Source organism: Delphinapterus leucas, chromosome 9 (genome assembly GCF_059928025.1).
Source record: "Delphinapterus leucas isolate spDelLeu-1000000601 "Yukka" chromosome 9, BTC_Dleu_Yukka2, whole genome shotgun sequence".
Lineage (NCBI taxonomy): Eukaryota > Metazoa > Chordata > Mammalia > Artiodactyla > Monodontidae > Delphinapterus > Delphinapterus leucas.
The window spans coordinates 81,068,003-81,093,919 of NC_143137.1; the positions used below are offsets into that span (position 1 = coordinate 81,068,003).

General features: G+C 35.2%; 1 protein-coding gene across 1 annotated transcript in view; it reads left to right on the top strand.

Annotated features, from left to right (window-relative positions):
• The window catches only part of CACNA2D1 (calcium voltage-gated channel auxiliary subunit alpha2delta 1), a 514,071-nt gene extending 493,137 nt beyond the window's left edge, over positions 1–20,934 (top strand). Inside the window, exons 37-38 of the mRNA XM_022554402.3 lie at positions 672–754; positions 15,729–20,934. Coding sequence (XP_022410110.1) covers positions 672–754; positions 15,729–15,845 — 200 coding nt within the window. The 3' untranslated portion in view covers positions 15,846–20,934. The remainder of the gene's footprint in view (positions 1–671; positions 755–15,728) is intronic.
• The last annotated feature ends 4,983 nt before the right edge of the window (positions 20,935–25,917 follow it).

Here is a 25,917-nt window from a genome sequence, read left to right on the forward strand (position 1 = left end):
GAAAAGGGATTGTTGTGGCTTGAAAGCTGTCAACAGCCAGTAATCAAAAATGGAGTTGAATGTGGTCTATACCTACAATGGAATGTTATTCAGCCTTAAAAAAAGAAGGTAAATCCTGTTGTATGCCAGAACTGCCATGGCAGTAATGCTAAAAAGACTTCGGGTAGTAAATATGCTAAAAGACAGTGAAATGACGATTGAAGCATTGCAGGCAGAGGTTCGGTAGACTGCCTGTAGTTTTTGCTGTTTCTGGAAAAAAAAATAGTCCTCACCTATGTTTGGAACTGATGTTTATTAGTTTCTATTTCTGTCTTGCTAAATAGGAGGCACCCAGGCCCTCCCTTATGGTCTTACGTGTATGACCCTGTCTTATATGCTACGTCATTTGCACATTTCATCCACTTGTATTGTACAAATATTTACTGAGTACTTCCTCTGTGCCAGCGACCATGCTGTGTAAAGCGTTGATCTCTTCACACAGGCCCTAGGCAGGAGAAAATTTGTGGCAGTTCAGTACTTTAAATCCCATAGTACTTGAACTGGTTGTGTGGGGCCAGAATAATGGCATCGGTTTCTCTGGCTTGCTTTGAGAAATAAGTGTGTTGCATTGTATTTTTTTAATTGTGTAAAAAATAAAAAGTAACTTCATATTCCTTAACAAGTTTCTTTAGCTGATGGTCCAGATCCTTGTGATATGGTGAAGCAACCCAGATACCGAAAAGGACCTGATGTCTGCTTTGATAACAATGCCTTGGTAAGTAAGACCAAACATTTGCTGTATTAAAATATATAACTCAATGGTCACAATAATTTAAGGAGACAAATTGTAGTTTTAACTGCAGTGTAATGTCTTAACCATAACCATAGTGTTTCTCATTAACATGACATACTTGCTGGTATATAGATTTTTTATTTCAGTATTTTTCATGGTTAGCATAAGCTTAACAGTTGCCTCTTCTGTCCTTTCCACAGAAATTGTACTTTCAAACACAATGCCGACCAATTTACTAATAATCCAAGATCACAAATCTGATGATTTTAAAACTTTCTAATGACCAGTAACTGACAGTAAACATTACAAATGGTATATGAGTTGCCCACCTTCATTTATATTCCAATCCTGAAGATATAAGTTATTTTTATTATCACATTTTCTGTGTTTAGTCTTCATTCGGTGTATTTAAAAACCTGTTAAATCACTATCATCCCCTTAGTTTGTAATTGTACTTTACATGGTTTCTAATTCTGCCACCTGTTAGGTTTGTATTATTTCTCTTAATTGTATTACTTTTTATATTGTTTGAAACCTGGCCAGGTCAATAACACAGGGTTAAGTTGGTATAATTTTACAAAGCATATTTAATGTATGTTATTTAAGATGACTACTACTTTTCCTATAGGTCAGCTGTCCTTCTCTCATAAACACTATTTGGACTTACTGTGTATAGAAGCAGCTTTATGCTTTTTCAAATTATTTTAATTTTTAAGAAGCTTTACTCTCAAGCATAAAGCCCATATAAAAATTTCTCACCACTTATAAAAAACTAAAATTTTAAAAATAATATTTCTCAGTTCTCCAATCTGTCATGTCTCTTTGCATAAAGTGGCTTGCAAACATAAAGCGTTATCATCTGGCGAACTGTTTATTCTAAAATCGATTAATGTGCATTTCTAGAGGTGGTTGTTTATTTAGAACAGATTTGCCTAATATGTACTTATTTACTCAAATACACATAGCCACATTTGTTCCAAAAAAGAATAAGGCATTTCCATAGATGCATAACATGCAAGTAGATAATATAAAGTGGAGCAAAGAAGAAATAAAATCAGTGATGGGGAATAAGGCTAAAAAAGCAAAATGGTTTAGCCAATAAATCCCAGTAAGGACTATTATTGATCATTCCTCTCTGAGGGGGAAAGTGATTCAAAGTTGCAGCTACTTGATTTTTTTTCATTTTACAGTGAGCCTTAAATGAAATCCAGATATGAGGACTTCTGTTGTTCTGTCTACTATATACCTTCAGGAGTTTTGGCCACGTCAAATCATTCCCCAAAGAGTGTTGTTTGTGGGCCCAAGGGTAGTATCACTCATTAGGGAAACTTCCCTCATCAATTATTTGTCACCAAAGACTGAGATTAAATTCACTCAGATGCGCTTGAAAGATCATATAAAAACCATTACCCCCAATATTTTCACCATAGGTAACTAACTATCTTTTTGATCAAGGCATAATGCAGATTTTACAAAGACAAAAATTTCCAATACTCAAGTTCCTATAAATTATACAGTGGAGTGTGTGTGAAAGTACAACTTTTGCTCAGTAGCTTAATGTGCTAATAATGTCTTGTGTTTTTTTGGCAGTGGAATATTTTGGTAATGCTTATTTGCAATGGTCACTGTGAATCTGCTCTGGACGGAGGCTCACATAAACTGCTAACTGCCAGCAAATTGCATGAAATCTCATCTTGTATGTCTTCTGTGTTTTCCTTCCTTTTCCTGTACTTGCTACTTTGCCCGTTATTAATAGGATCAACTTATATGCACAGCGAGTCGTGCCTGTACCATGATGTCAGCTCCTATCTTCATTTTACTGCAAGTTTTCATGTGGTGTGGATGGTCAGTCACTTTCTCTAATTTTTCTTTGTTTTTGCGTTTGGCTTGAAATTTTAAAAAGTAATCCATATCCCTAAATCCACTATAATAAATGTCCTGAAACCAGGTTATTAAAATGCCAGTAGTAATGTTGTTTTGAGAATAGCAGCTTTCAAATGTTACATAAGTTTCTAATCCTGAACAGAGCATATCAGTTTCCTATATTTATTTAAAAATCAGTAATTTCTCATAAGGTTTTGTATAAAGATTAAGTCAGTATGGAGAAAAAAAATTTTATATGCTTCACAATGTCTTACTTTTTACTTGAAAGAAATACCCTAAGGACATTAGAGTTGGTCATCAATTTTGTTTCAGAAGATGCTAACATAAAATTAATGATCTGTTTCAATTTTATTAAGCATTATGCGGTACCTTCTAAGCTCATTATCTAATTCTTCTTTTCCTTTCTAAACAGATATGGTTTAAACAGCATTTTTAGATTTTTTAGATATTGATATTCTTAGTGAAGTGCTTTAGTATAACTTATATTATCTAGGTGAAGATTATCATTATTTGTTACTCTTTGACAAATTTCTGAATTACATACTCAGTACGACTGAATAGATATTTTAGGGCCTGAGTTTACATTCAGGGTTCCATTTACAGTTTTGCAGTTTCTTTTTTGATGGTCTGGAATCATGATTGTTGTAACTAGACCACTTTTGTTGTATTCCTTCTTCATTGCTGTCCAGGTATTCATTGGTTAGGAAACCACTAGATGGAGATGTGGCCATGACTGTAAATGCAGTGAGCTCATCAGAGGAGGGGAAAGTGGAGAAGCAGAGGGAGTGTCAGAAAAAACTAAATTTGTTCTGGGATAGTAGAATAATGGTTTTGAAGATTTAAGTGGTAAAGAAAAACAAAGCTAAAGTTTATCAAAGAAGAAAGTAAAGCAAGCCAATAACATGTACTATTGAGGAAGTTCATTATCTTATGCAACCATAACTGACAAATGCACGTTACTGGGTACATGAAAAATGAATATGCAGAATAAATGTGTGTATATGTATGTATACACATACGTACATTAAACCTACCTCATGAACTTACTGTGGTAAGTGTGTTAAGGTTCTCTGTAGGAAACTATTTGTTAGGGCTCTCATTCCGATTAAAAGAGTTACGTGTAGTATCTACCTGCCTAAATAATTTTAAATATGCATTTTCTTTGAAGCTGCTGTGGGTGACGTAAGTATAGACCTATCTAAATTCAAAAGTTAGCTATTATTTGGTGGATGTTCTTACCAGTGATTTGAACTCTTTTACTGTTTGCAAATAGTCACCCCAGGTTCTGGTTGGGGAAAGAAAGGGAGAGTAAGGGTTTAGTAATACTTGTCTAAGAGAAAAATGAAGAGGATTTTACTCACTAGCATACCTGGTTTTAAAAAGTAAGACTTGGGGTGAAATCATGAATGTAACTATGGTTTAGACATCTTTTTCTTTTAATTAGTAATGGGAAAGAAAAAAAGAATGAGGGATTCTTAGTTGATATCTTTACTAAGAGTATTTTGAAAGAGATCCCTAGAAGGAAATCAAATAAAATTACTCATATTTTAGAATTACTCATTTAAAATTATTTAATTTTAAAATTAAATTTTTGTATTACTCATATTTTAAAACGTATGTATATAATGTTGGCACTGTATCCCTTTACTATTTTAAGCTGAAACCAGCTACTTATCTACTACAGTAATCTTTAAAAATCAGAGGTTTCCGGTCGTGGTGTTTGTTAGTGGGATTTTGGTCTCTTTAAGTTAGAAAAAAATGCTGAGGTTTCTCCCACATCTATGCATTTCTCCCACATCTATGCATTTGTGATTTAGAATGTTTTTAGAATGTATCTCATAATTTACTTCCATATAATAATTACAAGTCTTGGTAGATGTGGTTGCCCATGCAAAACACATGAGAAAACATGATCAGGAAACTGAAGGGACAGATTTTTCAGTGTGAATCTACATGCAGACTTCAGGGACTCCAAATAAGTTATCTGAACTACCACCTCCCAGACTGAAACAGACATATCTCATCATCACACAGAGGAAATGAACCCCACACACACACACACACACACAAAAAAAAAACCCCACTAGAAATATAAAAATAAAAACAATGGAAGCAGAGCCAGAGAGAATATTTTTCTTTCCATAACATTTCTAGAACATAAGGATGTATTTGACGTTAATACATCAGTGGGTCTTGTATGTGTGCTAATTTTCCATTCCATCAAATTAATACTTAACTAGAACTGGGGAGCTCTCCTGGTGAAGTGACAATTAAGCCTTTAAGTTAGTATTTTACATTTACAGTGTTTCTAACCAGTCAATACATGCAGTGCTTCATTGGAGTACACACTACTCATTTATCGAGTACTTACAGTACACCTACTATGTATCAGGCCATTCTTCTATGCATGAGATATTTAAGATGCATTTATACTAAAATATAATTTTTTATCTCAAGTTCTTATGTAACTCAGCACCCTGTTTTTTTACGTGGTTAACCTACTTAAAGGGAAAGGTATTTGAACAAAGAGAAGAGGAAGTGCAGAAGTCCTGAGATAGTAATACCTTGACCTGTTGCAGAGAAAGTTAGTGTTATCGGAGCAGTGTGAGTGGTGAGGGGAGGGGGAGGAATATAGGATGAAGATGGAGAAGCAGCCAGGCTGCAGACCACCTAAGGCTTTTTAGGCCTTCATAAGAAATTTGGATTTTGTTATGAGAAATTTCAAGAAGAGCATGAAAGGATTTGATTTACGGTTTTAAGAAGACTGCTTTTTGGAGAAAAAGTTGTTAAAGGGCAAGAGTAGAAGCAGAGAGAGAGGTGAGGCAGCTTTTGCAGGAGTGTAGGCAAGAAGTAATGGTAATTTGGACATGATATGGTAAGTAGTAAGTTTAGGGCTATATTTTGAAGCTAGAGGTAAGAGGACAAGCTGATAGATTAGATTTGAGGGAAAAAAGGAGGAATCACAGATGAAAAGGAGGAATCACAGATGACTTGTTGTCTTTGACCTGATCCATTACTCCTAGAAGTGTCATTCAGAAAAATAATATTTGGGGACAAGTTTGAGATCTTTCTGCGGATCAGAAGGAGAGGTGATAGTGATCAATGAATGTGGAGGTCAGCGGAACTTTCAGGGCTGAAGATATAAAAGTGTGAGTTATTGAGGTTCTGGTCCAAGATGGCAACATAGGTTGCCTAAAGCTCACCTGAACCCACAGACCTACCAAATCTACACCTATAAACAGAGCAGTTCCCTCTGAAAGACATCTAGAAAGTAGATGAGCAACCCCTATGCACTGGGCAAATGTAATATACATCCAAATGGGTAGGAAAGGCTGAGGAACTTTATCTCCAGAAACCCCACACTGAGCACAGCAACATAAACTTAGAAGGGAACTCACAACACCCAGCTTCTCCCTGAGCAGTGAAGGGTTTAGATTGAACATCTGTCACCCCAAGACTCTCATGGGGGGGTGCGCCCCCAAAACTCCTAGCTCTGAACGCCTAATGGCGCTTGTGTCCATGAGACCCACGGGACTATAGCCAACAAAGAAACAATCCTTAACAGATTCCCAAGGACTCACCATGGCTAGCTATCCTTCCAAAGCTCAGAGAAACAGGAGCCGAGAGAAATGCACTTCTCCCAATCATTTCCTGACAGAGGTTATTTGCATACTTTAAAAGTTATTGCCTGCAAGTAAGGCTTCTAATTTAGCTCAGCTTTGGGGGCTTACTGCAAGACTCCCTGGAGACAGGGGAAGGGGTAGGCTATGCCTACTGACCCTCTGTCCCACTCCAGGTCAGTGGTGCCTTCCTAAAAGAAGCTTGTGAACCCACCTGGCATCCTGGCCTTTGAGGTGGCTGCCCAAAGGACACACCCCTTTATCACTTGGCTCTGGTAACCAGCAGGGCTGGCATTCACAAGCACCAAAGGATCCTGGACCATAGCAAACAAATAGTTCTCAACTGGCTATTCCCTCAATTCAGGACAGAGGGAGTGGAGAGAAATGCCTGTCTCTCATTCTTGCCCTGAAAGAGGTCTTTTGGTGTGCTTTGAAAGCTACTGCCTGAGAATCCAGCCTCCAATCAGCCTGTACCTGATGCTGACTGAAGTCTTCCCCACTGAGACACTGACAGATATTAGCACGTCCTCAACTACAGGGCTCCAAGAAGAAAAAGCCAATTCAAGACGGGGAGAGGTGGTTCTTCTATCTAATGCAGAAAAACTAACACAGAGAGTCAAGGAAAATGAAGACACAGAAAAATACGTTTTAAAAGAAAAAGATAAAACTCCACAAACAGGCCTTAATAAAACAGAGAAGAGTGACTGACATGAGAAAGAGTTCAAAATTTGGTCATAAAGATGGTCACCATGTCAGGACAAGAATGTGTGAACTGAGAATTTGAACAAAGAAAACACAAGAAAGTACCAAACAGAAGGCACAGAGCCAAAGAATACAATACAGTAAGTATATTGAAAAACTCAGTAGTGAGGAGTTCAAATAGCAGACCGGATGAAGTGGAAGAAAGTATCAGTAAACTCACAAACAGGGCAGTGATTCATCCCATCAAGGAGCAAAAAGAAAAAGGAATTTTAAAAAAGAGTGAAGATAGCTAAAGGGACTTATGAGACAACATCAAGCCGACCGAAATTCACGTTATAGTGTCCCAGAAGAAGAAAAGCAGACAAGGGCAGAAAACTTTTTGAAGAAATGAGTGAAAACTTTCTTAACCTAGGAAAAGAAACAGGTGCCCAAATCCAGGAAGCCCAGAGAGTTACAAATAAGAGTTATCCAAATACGTCCAAACCAAGTGAGGAAGAGGTAATACCTCCAAACTCATAGTGAGGGAAGAAGTAAAACTGTCACTATTTGCACATGATATGATTCTGTATATAAAAAACTCCAGTAAAAAACTGTTGGCACTAATCAACAATTTGACTAAATTTCAGGATATAAAATCAACATACAAAAATCAGTTGGCATTTCTATACACTAGGATGAAATGTCTGAAAAATAAAACTGTCACACTCACAGTAACATCAAAAACAATGAAATACCCAGAAATTACTTTAACCAAGGAAGTGAAAGTTCTGTACAATCAAAACTACATGACTTTCCTAAAAGAAATCGAAGTTGACACAAATGGAAAGACATCCATGCTGATGGACCATAAGAACTGACAGTTAAAATGTCTGTACTACTCGAAGTCACCTTAGATTCAACACAATCCCCATCAAAAAACCAATGGCATTCTTCACAGAGATAGAAAAAAAAAATCCTAAAATTTATATGAAGTGACGAAGTCTGCAAAATAGTCAAAGCATTTCTCAGGAAAAAGAACAAAGCCAGAGGTATCGAACGTCCTGTTTTCAGACTGTAGTACAAAGCTACAGTAATTTTTAAAATAGGGTAGGATACTGACATAATAGACACAGACTAACAGAACAGAAGAGAGCCCAGAATTAAACCCCTGCATACACAGTCAACTAATATTTGATAGTGGAGCCAAGAATACCCAATGGGGAAATGATAGTCTCTTCAACAAACGGTAATGGGGAAATTGGATAAACACATGCAGAACAATGAAACTGGACCCCTATCTTACCGCTCACAAAAAATTAACTCAAAATGGATCACAGATTTAACACAAGTCCTAATAACTATAAAATTTAGTAGAAACAGAGAGGAGGCTCCCCAACAGTGGTATTGAGAGTGATTTTTGGATATAACACCAAAAGCACAAACAATAAAAGCAAAAATCAGCAAATGGAACTACATCAAACTTGAACACTTGTGCACAGCAAAAGAAACAATTAACCAAATGAAAATGCATCCTACAGAATGCAAGAAAAATTTTGCAAACCATGTATCAGATAAGGGGTTAGTATCCAAAATATATTTAAAAACTCATAAAACTCAAAGACAAAAAGAAAAAGAAACAACAAATAATCCAACTAAAAAAAGGGCAGAAAAACTAGACATTTTTCCAAAGAAGACATCCAAATGGCCAAGAGGCACATGAAAACATTCTCAATATCACTAATCATCAGGGAAACACAAAACTACAGTGAGCTATCACCTCACACCTGTTAGAATGGATGTCATCAAGAAGACGAGACAACAGGTGCTGGGGAGATGTGAATAAAAGGGAACCTTTATACACTGTTGGTGGGAATGTAAATTACTGCAACCAATATGGACGTTTCTCAAATAATTAAAAATTAATCTACCACATGATCCATCAATTCTACTTCTGGGTATATGTGCAAAGGAAATGAAAACAGGATTTTGAAGAGATATCTGTACTCCCACATTCACTGCAACGTTATTCACAGCAGCCAAGATATGGAGACAACCTAGATGGCCATCAACCAATGAATAAAATAAGAAATGGGATTTATACTTATACAATGTAATATTTTTCAGCCATGAGAAAGGAAGACAGCCTGCCATTTGCAACAACATGGATGGACCTTGGGCACATTATGCTAAGTGAGAAAGACAAGTACTGTGTGTAGAATCTAAAAAGCCAAACTCATAAAAACAGAAATAAATGGTGGTTACCATGGAATGGGGGTTAGGGGATAAGAGAGATGTTGTTCAAGGGTACAGTCTTACAACAAGCAGTAAGTAAGCCCTAGAGAGCTAATGCACGGTACAGTGAATATAGAAAACGATTATATTCATCAAATATGCCGAGATTAAAAATGAATTATTACAACTACTAAAAAAAGGACAACTATGAAATGTGATAGAGGTGCTAATTATCACTTTAATGGCAATCATATTATAATACATAAATTATCATATTAACATGTACACCTTAAATTTACACAATGTTATATTTCAAATATATTTCAATTAAAGTAAAAGAGACCCATACAAAGACATATTCTAATGAAATTATCAAAAGTAAATCTATGACAAAGGAGGCAAGAATATACAGTGGAGAAAAGACAGTCTCTTGAATAAGTGATGCTGGGAACACTGGACACTACATGTAAAAGAATGAAACTAGAACATTCTCTAACACCATACACAAAAATAAACTCAAAATGGATTAAAGACCTAAATGTAAGGCTGGATACTATAAACCTCTTAGAGGAAACAGAGGCAGGACACTCTTTGACATAAATTGCAGCAAGATATTTTGGATCCACCTCCTAGAGTAATGAAAATAAAAACAAACAAATGGGACCTAATTAAACTCCAAAGCTTTTGCACAGCAAAATAAACCGTAAACAAAACGAAGACAACCCACACAATGGGAGAACAGATTTGCAAACAAAGTGACAGACAAGGGATTAATCTCCAAAAGAGACAAACAGCTCATGCAGCTCGATATCAAAAAAAACAAACAACCCAATCAAAAAATGAGCAGAACATCTAAAAAGACATTTCTCCAAAGAAGACATACAGATGATATGTGGAATCTAAAAAAATGGTACAAATGAACCTGTTTACAAAATAGAAATAGAGTCACAGATATAGAAAACAAATGTAAGGTTACCATGGGGTATGGGGGGGGCCAGGAGGGATAAATTTGGAGATTACTAACAAGAGCCTACTGTATAGCACAGGGAACTCTACTCAATACTCTAATGACTTATATGGGAACAGAATCTACAAAAGAGTGGATATATGTATAACTGATTCACTGTGCTGTACAGCAGAAACTAACACAACAGTGTAAGTCAACTGTACTCCAATAAAAATTAATTAAAAATAAATAAGACATACAAATGGCCAAAAAGCACATGAAAAGATGCTTAACATCACTGATTAGTAGAGAAATGCAAATCAAAACTACAATGAGGTATCACCTCACACCAGTCAGAATGGCTATCATCAAAAAGTCTACAAACAATAAATGCTGGAGAGGATGCAGAGAAAAGGAAACCCTCCTACACTGTCAGTGGGAATGTAAATTGGTACAACCTTTATGGAGAACAGTCTGGATGTTCCTTGAAAAACTAAAAATAGAGCCACCGTATGATCCAGCAATCCCACTCCTGGGCATATACCTGGAGAAAACCATACTTTGAAAATATACATGAACCCCAATGCTCATAGCAGCATTATTTACAGTAACCAGGATATGGAAGCAACCTAAATGTCCATCAACAGAGGAGTGGGTACAGAAGATGTGGCACATATATACAATGGAATATTACTCAGCCATAAGAAAGAACCAAATAATGCCATGTGCAGCAACATGGATAGACCTAGAGATTATCATACTAAATGAAATAAGTCAGACAATGACAAATATCATACGATATCACTTATATGTGGAATTTTAAAAAAATGGTACAAATGAACTTATTTACAAAACAGAAACAGACTCACAGACTTCAAAAAGAAACTTATGGTTACCAAAGGGGAAACGATGGGGGAGGTATAAATTAGGAGGTTGGGATCAACACATACACACTGATCTATATGTAAAATAGATAATCAAAAAGGACCTACTGTAAAGCACAGGGAACTCCACTCAACACTCCGTAATAACCTATATAAGAAAAGAATCTGAAAAAAGAGTAGATATATGTCTATGTGAAACAATCACATTGCTGTACACCTGAAATTAACACAACATTGTATATCAACTATATTCTAATATAAATTTTTTTTAAAGTAAATGACAAGGAGAGAATCTTAAAAGCAGCAAGGAAAACAACTTGTAACATACAAGGAAACCTCTAAGGCTACCAGGATCTTTCCACCAGAATATGCAGGCCTGCAGGGAGTGGCATGATATATTCAAAGTACTGAAAGAAAAAAACCTGCCAACCAAAAATACTCTACCTAGCAAAACTGTCCTTCCACTTTGAAGGTGAAAAGAAGAGTTGTAGACAAGCAAAAGCTAAAGGAGTTCATCACCACTAGACTGGCCTTACAAGAAATGTTAAAGGTGTTCCTTTAAGCTGAAACAAAACAGCACTAATTAGTAACAGGAAAACATATGAAAGTATAAATCTCACTGGTAAAGACTAATATATAGTTAAATTCAGAATAATCTAATATTGTAATGATAGTGGGTTAATCACTTACATATCTAGTATGAATGTTAAAAGACAAATATAGTAAAAATAACTATCATACAATAAGTAATGGATACACAGACTAAAGATATGTAAATTTTGAAATAAAAAACAAAACATGGAGGAGGAAGTAAAGTGTAGGGTTTTAGAATGCATTTTAACTTAAGTTGTTATCAGCTTATTATGAGGCTTATCAACTTATTTATAACACTAAATATTATGAGGCTTACATAAAATGTTATATTTATAACAGTTGTTATAATAACCACAAAGCAAAAATCTGTGGTAGATACACAAAAGATAAAGAGAACGGAATCTAAGCATGCCACTATAGAAAATGATCAACTCACAAGTGAAGAGAGCAATAAGAGAAAAAGAACAAAGGACTTTCAAAATAGCTCAAAAACAATTTAACAAAATTGCGGTAATAATAATTACCATCTATCAACAATTACTTTAAATGTTAAATGGACTAAATTCTCCAATCAAATGACATAGAGTAGCAGAATCTATTAGAAAACAGGAGATGCTTTTATGCTGTGTATTAGAGTCAACTAATTTCAACTTTAAGGACATACACACACTGAAATGGAAAAAGATATTCCATGCAAATGGAAACCAAAAGAAAGCTGGGGTGGGTATACATAGGCAAAATAGACTTAAAAGCTGTAATGAGACAGTCAAGGTCATTACATAATGATAAAGTGGTCAATCCAACAAGAGGATATAAACATTTGTAAATATGCACCCAACATAGGAGCACCTAAATATAGTAAAAATTAACAGACTTAAAGGGAGAAATAGCAAGACAGTGTAAAATTTGCCAAAAAATTCGACATCCTAGAAATGGGTAAATTCCTAGAAACATACAACCTATCAAGACTGAATCATGAAAAAATAGAAATAGAAAATCTGAACAGACCAATTACTAGTAAGAAGATTGCATCAGTTATCAAAAACCTCCCAAGAAACAAAGTCCACGACCAGATGGCCTCACTGGTGAATTCTACCAAACATTCAAAGAACAATTAATACCTGTCCTTCCAAACTCTTCCAAAAAATTAAAGAGGAATGAACACTTCCTGATTCACTTTTACAATGCCAGCCTTATTACCATGATACCAAAACCAGACAAGGACACTACAAGAAAATTTTAGGCCAATATCCTTGATGAAAATAGATGAAAAATTCCTCAACAATATATTATCAAGGTTAATTCAACAACCCATTAAAAGGGTCATACACCGTGATCAAGTGAGATTTATTCCAGGAATGCAAGGATTCTTCAAAATCCAAAAATCAATTGATGTGATACATACATTAACAAAATAAAGGCTAAAAATCATATGATCATCTTAATAGATGCAGGAAAAGCATTTACAAGATACAAAACTAATATACAAAGATCATTTGCATTTCTATACCATAATAATGAACTATCAGAAAGAGAAATTAAGAAAGTAAATAATTCCACTTGTATTTGCATCAAAATGAATAAAATACCTAAGAATAAAGGTAACCAAAAAGGTGAAAGACCTATACACTGAAAACTATAAGACATTACTGAAAGAAACTGAAGACAACACAAATAAGTGGAAGAATATTCAGGGCTCATAGAGTAGAATTGTTAAAATGTCCATAGCACCCAAAATAATCTACAGATTGCATGCAATCCCCATCAAAATTTCAATGGCGTTTTTCACAGAATTAGAGCAATCCTAAAATACATATATGAAACCACAAAAGACCCAAATATCCAGCACAATCTTGAGAAGGAAAAACAAAGTCGGATGCATGATACATCCTGATTTGAAACTGGATTAAACAACTACAGTAATCAAAACAGTATGGCACTGGCATAAAAAAAGACACGGACCAATGGAACAGAACAGAGAACCCAGAAATAACCCATGCATATATGGTCAATTAATTTATGACAAAGGAGCCAAGAATATACATTGGGGAAAAGAAAGTCTCTTCAATAAAGAGTGCTAGAAAAACTGAACAGCCATATGCAGAAGAATAAAACTGGACCACTATCTTACACCATACGCAAAAATCAACTCAAAATGGATTAATGGCTTGAAGACCTGAAACCATAAAACTCCTAGAAGAAAATATAGGTAGTAAGCTCCTTGGCATTGGTGTTGGTAGTGACTTTTTGGACTTGTCACCATAAGAAAGCAAAGGCAACAAAAACAAGAATGAAAAAGTGGGACTACATCAAACTTAAAAGCTTCTACACAGCAAAGGAAACCAACAGAATTAAAAGACAGCCCATAGAATGGGAGGGAATGTTTGCAAATCATGTATGTGATAAGGGGCCAGTATCCAAAATATATGAAGAACTCATATAATTCGAGATCAAAAAACTAATCTGATTTTAAAATAAGCAAAGGATCTCAATATGCATTTTTACAAAGAAGATATACAGATGGCCAACAGGTACGTGAAAAAATACTCAACATCAGTACACATCAGAGAAATATAAGTCAAAACTACAATGAGTTATCACCTCACACCTGTTAGAATGACTATTATCACAAAGACAAGAAATAACAAATGCTGTCAAGGATGCGGATAAAACGGAATCCTTACACTTAGTTGGTGGGAGTGTAAATTGGTGCAGCCACTGTGGAAAACAATATTGAGGTTCCTCAAAAAATTAAAAGTAGAATTACTATATAATCCAGCAATCCCACTTCTGGGAATTGAAAAATAAAATTTTCCTTAGTAGATTTTTTTCCTCAGAATTCTCTTTAACAGACTTCTGCGGCCTTAGAATACAATTCAAGAAGAAAATGTTATTTACTTGGTGGCAGGCACTGTATTAAACCCTAATGAGCAAAAATAGCCAATGTTTTAGTCTCTGGGAGCTCAGAGTCTTTGTAAAATCATTCAGACTAGAAGATTTATTTTCTTACATAACCTATTATTTTGATTATTGGAAGATGAACCTTGGATTAGTGAATTCTTGAAAGATGTTTAGGAAAATAATTAGAAGGGAGGTTTTCTTGTTTTTTTTTTTAATTGAAGTATAGTTGACCTATAATATTATTTAAGTTACAGGTGTAAAATACAGTGATTCACAACTTTTAAAGGTTTTATTCCATTTATAGTTATAAAATGTTGCTATATACTGTGTTGTACAAGATATCCTTTTAGCTTATTTTATACCTAATAGTTTGTACCTCTTAAGATAGGAAGTTTTTTTAATGAAATTCAGTATATTTAAAGGAATCAGAGGATGCAGAAAATTTACAGAATACAGAACCTAGGAATAAAAGGTAAAGAATAATTTTGTGTTAGCAAGGAATCTAATGATCTGCCACTAGACAGGGGGGGGGGGATCCAAATGAGCAAATATGTAGCTTCGATTTCATGGTTCTCTAAACAGGATAAACCTCTCCTGCTAGCTTAGCTCTTTATTTTGGATATAGGTTTTCAGAGTGTCCTTTCTTTTAGGGTTCAACTACATTATTCTTCATTTTAATTCTTGATGAAGGTCCAGATGCTACATGTGCAGCATGATATGTTCACGTTTGAAATTCGATATAAGGGACAGGGAAAATAGAAGTTCATTTCTCAAATTTATTTATTTTACCAATCTCAGACTTTGCCTTATTGAGCATTAATTGCTAATATCATAATTCTTGGGAATTATAAAATAGACTATGAAATTTTATTTTTATATCTTGTACTTATAAATATAGAAGGATATTTAATACTGTGAAAGTAAGGTTTCTCAATTTAGAAATTGGAATATCACTCAAAACAGCATAAAGTATTTCCTTTCATAATCATCAGAATCTACAACTAAAACTGTAACGCATTCTTCAAACGGTACTAGGAAAACGGCTTTATCTAAAATTGTTGAACAGTAAAATCTAGGACAGTGTAATTTATCTGGATTCAAATTAAAGCAGCTTTATAAGGTGAGTTCAGAAGTGGACTAAACACGGCGTGCTCTGGGAGATGTCTTACTAAATATTTTTCAGGAGTTTTCTGTTTTCCTTTTCTTTCCAACAGGAGGATTATACCGACTGCGGGGGTGTTTCTGGGTTAAGTCCCTCCCTGTGGTCCATCATCGGAATCCAGTGTGTACTACTTTGGCTTTTATCTGGCAGCAGACACTACCAGTTATGACCTTCTTAAACCAAATCTGCATATTAAACTCCAGACCCTGCCAAAACGTGAGCCCTCCATTGCATTAAAAGAGGGTCAACTGTGGAATCAGCAGACCACTAGCTCAGACCATCCCAGGGCCTCACTCTAAGACACAGACTCTTAAGGCACCCGCTGGCTGCATGTCAGGGTGTCAGATCCTTAAGTGTGAACCCTGCATCATCTATATATAACATCAAAGCAAAATACTATACATGCTCTCTATTGGAAAATTTGAGAATTTGTTGTTGCATTGTTGGTGATTACGTGTAAAAGGGCTCCCCCACACAGTTGTTTATGAATCATACAAATTATCTTAATTTTGACCTGGAATTCTGACTTGCTGCAATCCTTGTTCTTTTACCAAGAAAATCTCTAGGGGAAAAGAAAGTTATTTTTTCCTTATTCTTCTGTTCAAAATTATTTGCTGCTTTGAGTAATTATTATTGAACGTATACATAGAGAGAGAGAGAGAGAGAGAGGGAGAGAGATAATTAACATTGGTGTAATCTGTCAAAATAGAAATTATGGCTTATTTTCTACGATAAAAATTGCCATGAATAAAATGCTTTATGAAGAATGGCTTCTCTGCCAGAAATATAACACAAATGATGACCAAGTTTTGGTGGGGTAATGAATTGGTTGTTTGAAAATAATTAAGAAATTAAAGGTGCTTGAGGGTAGAATTAATATGCGACATATTTCCTCATAAATGTGAGCCCTTAATAAACGCTTTGATGCAATGTTCTTTTTGTTCACAGTAAAGTTCTGTAGTGCTAGCCAGATATTTCAAAATGCTCTAAGGAAAGCTTGTTGGGGGGAGGGGAAATGTTTTTTCTTGTGATAAATGAACTTTGGTCACCAAGGGTATTTTGCATGATGCTGCTGCTATTTTAACTTTCGGTTTGTTTTTCTCTTACTGTAGAGTATAGTCCGTTGAAAAGTTAACTGAGTGACATTATTGTTATGTAAGAATCTGAACCTTGCAACGTAATGCACTTAAGTCATCTTTTAAAATGTCGTTAAACTACTCTGAATATACTGTGCAGTGTAAATGCTGAATGATTGGATTAGGTAAATGGTGAAATGGGAATTAATGGATTTTATACAGATTCGTGCTTTTGCCTGAAAACCTATGTACAGATATTTTAAGTACATAAATCAGATTTGACACATTTATTTTTTGAAGAGTACATATATGTTCTCAATGAAGATTCACCCTAGGTTTCCTCTTTATTCGCTGGAATAGCAGCACGTACAATCCCAAATTTGCTGCTGCTGCTGCTTTTGTTCCCTCTGTTTTAAATGGTATGATCACTTGACCAAAATTTCCATGCAGTTTGATGAGGGTTTTACAATAATCTGAACAAAAAGGAAACCTTGAATCTATATGTATGCACACGAATACTTGATTGTGAATAATCAAAATTGTTTTTATACAGCCTCATTAGTGAAAATGGTTAGTGTAGTAAATGAGATATTTCATTATAGAGTAATATGGTAGCAGAATTTATTTATGCTTTTAAAGATTATTTTCAGGGGTAAACAGTATTTGAAGAAAGGGTAAAAACAATGAATGTGTAACTCTAACTATAGGGAATAATTCTGCTGGAAGTATGCAGATATTTTTAATGGTAAAATGCATTCGTTCTTTTTTCAAACATGCCATATATTGGTGTGTGTCTATGCTGGAAATTTTCTTATATACCATTTTTAAGTAAAAATCTTATTAACATTATCCAGCATGCTTTAATATGCTTCATATATCAAAGATATAACCAATTCTTTAGCGTAGTTTAAAAGGTCTATTTGTTTTGTTTTTAGCTTTGCATACATTTGTAATTTCCTCCACCACCAATATACCCTAGGTACCATTTGTGTACATTTCCTTATTTAAAATATTTTTTTATTTAAAAATGGGGGGAGGGGAAAATGGAATCACTTTGCCAACTATTGTTCTAAGAGTTGACATCAGTTACCATTTCTAATGCATTGTTGTGATTTTGTAGTCTCATTTGTAACTGGTACTGACATTTTAGAAAACACCAAAGTGATTTAAAAAAATATGGAACTTCTCACTCTAGTAACAATATGTTTAAATCATGTTGTTTGTTAATTAAATATTTAAAACTTATTGTTAACTTTTGCTAGACTATTTTAAATCATGAAAGTGTTGGGAAGGGGATATCGAAATATACAGTTATGTTAGTTTGTGTATATAAACGACGCACATTTAAACAACTGAATTGCTTCCAGCATACAACAAACTACCTTAAAATTATCTTTAAAATCTATTAAATATATTTTCATGGCTAATGTCACTGAAATAATGTTTTCATCAACTACATTGTTGTTGTGTTAATCACAGTTAAACTTGGCATCTCTTGGCAGGGTCCTATTTGATTTCACTTGCCATCAAAATATATTTACATGCACGAGTCTTGCCGTGATCCTTTGTTTTCTGTCATAAAATAAACATATAACAACCACACATACGTTAATAAATTGGGTAAGAACATGCTCTCACATACGTTAATAAATTGGGTTAGAACGTTATTCTCGTGCCTAATACTAGTCTTCACGCATGTGGCGTAATTTTTTGAAAGACAGTAACACTCGTCCCATCCAATTGTTATCTTTAATTTAGGATTTTTCTGTGAGTTCTATTGTTGACACGAACCTAAATTTCAGCCTGTTATAAATACTGATTTTCAAAGACCAAACAGTACAAGAGATCAAGAAAAAAGCTTTTAAACCCCTTTTGCTTACTTAATTTTGGCTATGCTCATGCAGCTTACTGTATTTTGTCACTAACAGAATCAAAAGTCTTGCATTGCTGTTGAATAACAGGAATGAACTTTGCATTAATGGTTTGTTTATATTTTTTCATTTGAACAACCAGCATTACTGCCAAACACCAGTCGTGGTCCATATTTGTAACAGGTTTTTAACATGACATAGTTAGCAAGTTTGATTGAAGAGACTTTTAGGTCCTGGGCCTATAAGATTTTGGTATGATCTTTTTCATGTTTCTAATGCTTGAGGCGTCATTGCTTAACTTGGAAAAAACAAGACAGTGTTGCTGCCGTTTGTAAGTTTTCCTATAATATTCCTTTTATTAACTTTAAAACTGGCCTTACAGGGTTCAAATAGGCAGTATCCCTTTTAAGTGACCTTTGCAACCCAAGTGTTACTTGCTTATTTGATGCTCTCTTGTATTTTACATCTCATTTAAATCTTTCTCTCCACCAAAGCTTAAATTCTATGTCTTATTAAAACTCTGAACTATTCCATTAATCACGTTAGTTGACATTAAAGTGTCTAGAGGTACAGAGTCTGACCTAGTGTAACAAAATGGAGGTTGTGACTTTCTTTTTAAGCATAGCATAGAATGATGGTTTCACTTGCCCGCAGTCTCAAATATTTTACAATTATCTGGAATGTGTGTTGCTTTCCCATAGCAGAATGTTAACATTGCTATTATCCCATGTACATTTCTGTAAAGAGCAAATCAGTAGAGCAAAAGTGTGAAGTTTCTTGATTTCTTGAAAAAATTCCAGAATTTCAAAGTCTTAGACAACCCTTACCAAGTTTCATCTACTTTATTTCTAGTTCACAAGGTTAACTCAAAGAAATTCCACTGAGACTAATGGGATACTGTCTTGAATAGATGCCAGTTGGGTTTACAGTGTGACCTGACAAAGCTATCTTTTTTGTTGTGCTGTATGTTGTTGGATCATACTATTAGGGATACTTTTATTGAAGTGCTGAGTGTGCATCCATGCAAAACGCCAAGTGGCTTTGTGAACAAAAGATCTTTTCTCCCCTTTATTATGTTCTCTTGACACTTTTGTGGAAATTAGCCCGATAAAAACGTTTTGTAAAAATTTGTATATTACTGTTATAAAACTATTTATAATCCCAGAAAATGTTGTGTTAAATCCTGTGCAAAAACAGTATATTCAGAATAAAAGTTTATCATTTAAAGTCACCAGTTTTGATTATTTATTTAAAATCCAATTGAAAGAAACAGAGGTCTCTGTCATACATACAGTTTAAGAAAGCAGGCTTTCCAGTGCAGAGAATTCTAGATTGTGGAAGTAAAATTTGGGATTATGAAAGTTGCCTTTACAATTACAAACCTCAACTCACAAACAAATGAAATTGCAACTCCTTGAGACTCTGACACTTCTCACACGTGCTTTTGCCATCAGAGCGTTTAGAAACTTATTAAAACAGACTTTTGACTTATGTAAGAAAAAACTTTTTTCTAGGCAAAAATAATGTTTTCATGTTTCTTTTAAGGACCTTGGGAAAATAGTTTGAAAGAAACAAGTTAGAATGTCTGAAACGTGCATATCTTTTATACATCTGACTAACAGTTAAATATCTCTCCTAGCTAGTTTATAGCAAACAGAAGCTAGGGCAGTGAAGTACAGTATAAAGAGGGTTTTTTTGTTTTTGGTTTTTTAAACTGTTGTATGCCTTTTACCTTTAGACCAGCTTACCACCTGCCCCCCTATGTTCACCTAATAAGTAATGCGCCTGATGTTATGTGGAATCTAATATAATGTAAGCCTACTTCTCATTCTGGGGACTCCTATAAGAGCGAAAATACCTACACAGGGGAGGAATGTAGTATGTGGATACCAATGATGGTGATTACTGGAAAATCTGACCCTCAGTCTCTGATCAAGGCATTTTAACAGGAAGACCCTACTTAAAAGGGTGAGGTGGATAACATTTGCTTTTTGAACATCTGGCTTCATTCTGTACCAATTTATCTCCTCAATCAATCCTCTTACTCCCCAGCTACCCTCATTTCCTCTATCAATCATCTTGATCCCATCCCCACCTCTTCCCTTGGGACCTTGCCTCATCAATTCTCCTTTCTCAAGCATTTTCAGTCTCCCCTTTGTACAGGCTTTCTTCCCTCTGCCTGCAAACACATTCAGAACACCTCTACTTAAAACAGACAGGAAAATCAAACATCCAGTGCAGCACATTCGCCCCATTACTTCCTAGAGTAATAAACCTAGAATTAAAAAAAAATTTTGAACATTCACAGATGCATATTGACAGTCTCTTCTCTTTGCAGTATACTCAACTAGGCCTTAGAATGTTAGATCTGAAAGGCATATTATCTCTGACCTTTAGTTTTGGGTGACCACTGAACATTTTTAGTTACTGGTATGAAGTTCTAATAAGTTTAAGGTCTTGGGCGCTTCTTGATTCTCAAATTCATTATATCTTTAAGTTGGGTTATTATTCACAAAGCACCAACACAATTTTCTATAAATTGGTATATAATCGACAATGCTGCTTAATAGAATTTTTATTTAAATGGACTCTATTTTTTTTATAAATGTATTTAAGAAATAAGTTTGACATTACTGCATAATTGGAAAGCCAATATAATTTGCCATAATTAGTAATCATGTCACAGGTTCATATCTATTATAATGAACTTTTTAAAAATCAGCATATACCAGGGTCACTTGTGCTAGATTTAACCTAACACTTCTTCAACACATTTATTGTAATGATAAATTAGGCAGTTTTTCTGTTTCTGCCACAAATGTCTTAAAGTTTAAATCTGGACTCAGCCATCTGACTATACAGTGTAATTATTAGTACATTAAAATATATTTACCAAAATGCATACTCATGAAATTATTTTCAAATTTTGAGTTTCTTAGGTGCATGGATTTATTTTTTCAAAATGCTTTATAATAACAATAGTTCTTGAGTATCTCAGGACCCTAACATGTCTTTAAAGGTTACTTGTGGGCTTCCCTGGTGGTGCAGTGGTTGGGAATCCGTCTGCCGATGCAGGGGACACGGGTTCGTGCCCCGGTCTGGGAAGAACCCACATGCTGCGGAGCGGCTGGGCCCATGAGCCATGGCTGCTGAGCCTGCGCGTCCGGAGCCTGTGCTCCGCAACGGGAGAGGCCACAGCAGTGGGAGGGGCCACAACAGTGAGAGGCCCGCGTACCGCAAAAACAAAAACAAACAAAACAAAACAAAAAAAGGCTACTTGTAACATTTTCATTGATATAAGGACAGTGCATAACGGACCAAGATTGGAGTAACATTGGCAATTTCCTATACTGAGAACGACTGCTCTTTTCCAGATAGTTTCTTTTCTTGTTTAGATTTGTTTAAGAAACAATGATCTATCTTTTGTGAAATTATGGGATAGTTGATGATAATTATTATAAATAGGGAAATTGTTAGTAAACAGGTTACATGTCATATATGCATTCTAATCCCTCCTTTTTTAATTTCAAAATTATACTAAGCTGTAAAATTCCTACATCTGATAACTACTGACTTAGTCCTTATCATGAAGGCAGCGTAGCCAAGTAGTAACGGCAATCTGCTGTTTAGATTTCGATTCTGACTTTACCACTTACTAGCTTTGTAACCCTGTGCAAATTACATAATGTTTCCAAGCTTCAGTCTCCTCATCCATAAAAGAGTAACTGCACAGCAGGGTTGTAATGATGACTCAGTGATACAATTAATGTATAGGGCGCAGTACTGTGTATGTTCTCAACAATGCTCTCCATCAGTGTTATGAATTACTATCACAATCATCTTCCCAGTCATCATAATCCTCATTTTGGCCTAGAGCTTTTAAGATCCTAATTATCTGCATCATTTGTCATTTAAGACATTTACTAATTCTTTATACAAGTAAAGTGTTAGAAGTAGAGCCGTATACAAGATAAAAAGCAATTCCTTCCTTGATGGAACTACTGGCTAGGAATAACCTAGACTGAGTGGCCAGAGAAGGCTACCATGATTTTGAGTTGAGGGAAAGGGGTAGCAGTACTGTTTCAAATAGAGGAGGGTGTGTGAAAGCTGAGAGGGGCATGCAAGAAACGAGGGAGCTGAATATGAGTTCAGTATAGCTTGAGGGGTGGGTGATAAGTAGGTAGAGATGAAGTGGAAGATGAGGCTGAAGAGAAAACGCTCCAGAGCCTGGAGTCCTCTCTGGATGACATGGGGTTAGTTTAGACAGCTGGAAGCTGCTGAAGATTTTTAAGCAGAGAACAGTTTGATCGGATTCGCATTTCAGGAAAAACACTCTGGATGAAATGTGGGTTACTGGTAGAACGCCTACAGGGAAGAAGACCAATTAAGAGGCTATTGTCAAGGTGAGAACTTTTTGTTGACTGGCATAGGAAGCTAGATAAAGAAGAGTGGACTGATTTTAGAAACACTTAGAAGGGAAAAAGGAGAAAACATCATGATTTCCTTGTGTACTAAAAAAGAAAGGACAAAATTTACAATTACTCCCAGGTTTTTGAAGTTTAATATTGTGCAGAGGGATGCAGTCCCCCAAGTTAGGCAACAATGGAGGGTACTAGAAGCAGGGATTGGCGGGACAAGTCTGGAGGAGAACATGAGGGCTTACTCTTCAGAAATATTGTGAATGAGATTTTTGTAAGGTGCTGAGGATACAAAGATGATATGCTCTCTCGTGCTCTGGAATATACACTCCAGAATAATGATTCTCAACACTGACTCATTTAGAAACCCTTATTGGAGGTTTCATTAGTTTTGTTTTGTTTACAATACTGACACTCAGGACCCACTCTAATTCAGAATCTCACCTGTTTCTAGCATACAGCAAGCACTACACTACCTGGGGGCATCTTAGATGACAGGTGTGACAGTTCTGGTATAGGTTATTTCTGAATTAGACTTCTCAAAACCCAATTTAGATGTATGTTACTGGTTCAATTTTTTTTAATTAACCCCTTTTTTGAACATGTTTTATTGTAACATACAATATGATTCCAAATCAACTGCAATTTTTCTGAAGGCTATACTTTTTAATGTTTTATTTTCTCTTCAAATCCAGATTCTATAGCTGTACACAGCTGATAACCAATAGCTTTCATTGATTGTGGTTGATAATCACAACCACTATTAGGACAATTTCTACTACAGGAAATTCTATTCCTATTATATTGATGATATCAAATGTCTTATAGGGTTGAACCACAGATTTCTATAAATACTATCAGAGAACTTTGTCAATAGGTTCATTCTTATGGCAAATGATATGGCAAGTCAGAATTACATTAGGAAATATTATTACTTGACAATCTGGTTTCTATAGATATTGTATTTAATTAAGTAATGTTTTCCTTAATAAAATAAAAGGCTAACCAAAACTTTTTAAAACCCACTAAAAAGATTAGTGTTCAGATTGATTTCAGACTTCCCTGTCCATCTAATCCATAGAACCTCAAATATCTGACTGAGGTAAGACCATTGAGTACATAATACAGATGCCAGGCTCTCCAGTCAGACCACCTGGGTCCACATCACAGCTCCCCAACTTGGGCACGTTATGTAACATCTCTAACCTTCTGTTCCTTGTCAGTCTTATTTATACTATTGACTCCACAAATATTTGGATATAAAAATGATAATAGTCACAATCTAAGAGTTGTTCAGCCTCTGCTTCTTATCTCGGAAGTTCAATCATTCTGATGCTGATGATTTCAAGAGTGCCTAGAGAAACTTGGCATCAAGAGGATTTCTAACGTGTGAGGAATATTGCCAGAACTTCAAAGTTTTTACACTGTGGGACGCTATGGATTCAATGATGAGAAATACAAGCAGCAAAACTGTAGAAGAACATGGGGAGAAAATTCATCCAAAAAGTCACGTAAATAAACATTATTACTAACTGTAAAAAGTCACATTGTAATAAAAGATCTTGGTAATAAGAAACTGATGGTAAGCTGGAGAACAGGGCCAGGTGGAAACTGAGCTGGGTTTAGCGACAGGGCTGGGAAGAAGGGAGGTGGAAGAGCCAAACTGTCCTGGGTGTCATCCAAATATCAAAAACAACTAGACCAATATCCCAGATGACTATACATGCAAAAATTCCAACAAAATATTAGCAAACCAAATTTAAGAACATATTAAAATATTATACACCATGACCAAGAGGGATGTTCTCTGGTATACAAGGATACTTCAACATACGTTAATCAATTAATGTAATACATCACATTAATAGAATGAAATTTAAAAATCGCATTATCATCCCAATAGATGTAGAAAGAAGTCATTTGACAGAAATACAACACCCTTTAATGGTACAAACACTTGACATATTGGTTGTAGAATGAACACATACCTCAACATACTAAAGGCCATATGTGACAAACCCACAGCTAACATTATAGTTAAGGGAGAAAATTTGAAAGATTTTTCTCTAAGATCAGGAACAAGACAAGGATGCCCACTCTCACACTCCTATTCAACATAGTGCTGAAAGTCCTAGCTAGAGCAATTAGGCTAGACAAAGAAATAAAAGGGATCCAAATTGAAAAGGAAGAAGTAAAACTGTTACTATTTTCAGATGATATGATTTAGTACATAGAAAATCACAAAAATGGTATAGATGAACTTATTTGCAAAGCAGAAATAGAGACACAGATGTAGAGAACAAACATATGGATACCACGGGCGGAGGACGAGTGGGATGGATTGGGAGATTGGGACTGACGTATATACACTACTATGTATAAAAGAGATAACTAATGAGAACAGACTGTATAGCACAGGGAACTCTACTCAATACTCTGTGCTGACCTAAATGGGAAGGAAATCCAAGGAAGAGTGGATCTATGTATACGTGTGGCTGATTCACTTTGCTGTACAACAGAAACTAACACAACATTGTAAAGCAACTATACTCCAATAAAAAATAAATAAAAAGACTCCACCAAAAAACTGTTGGAACTAATCAATGAGTAAACTTGCAGGATATAAAATCAACATACAAAAATCAGTTGCATTTCTATCCATTAAAGATGAAACATAAGAAAAAGGAATAAAGACTAACTAGCCCATTCCCAATAACATCAAAAAAACAATGAAATAGCATCTATTAATCAAGGAAGTGAAAGATATGAGCAATCAAAATGATGAGGCTTTACTGAAAGAAATCAAAAAAGACACAAACAAATGGAATGACACCCCTTCTTCATAGATAGGAAGAATTAATACATTAAAATATCTA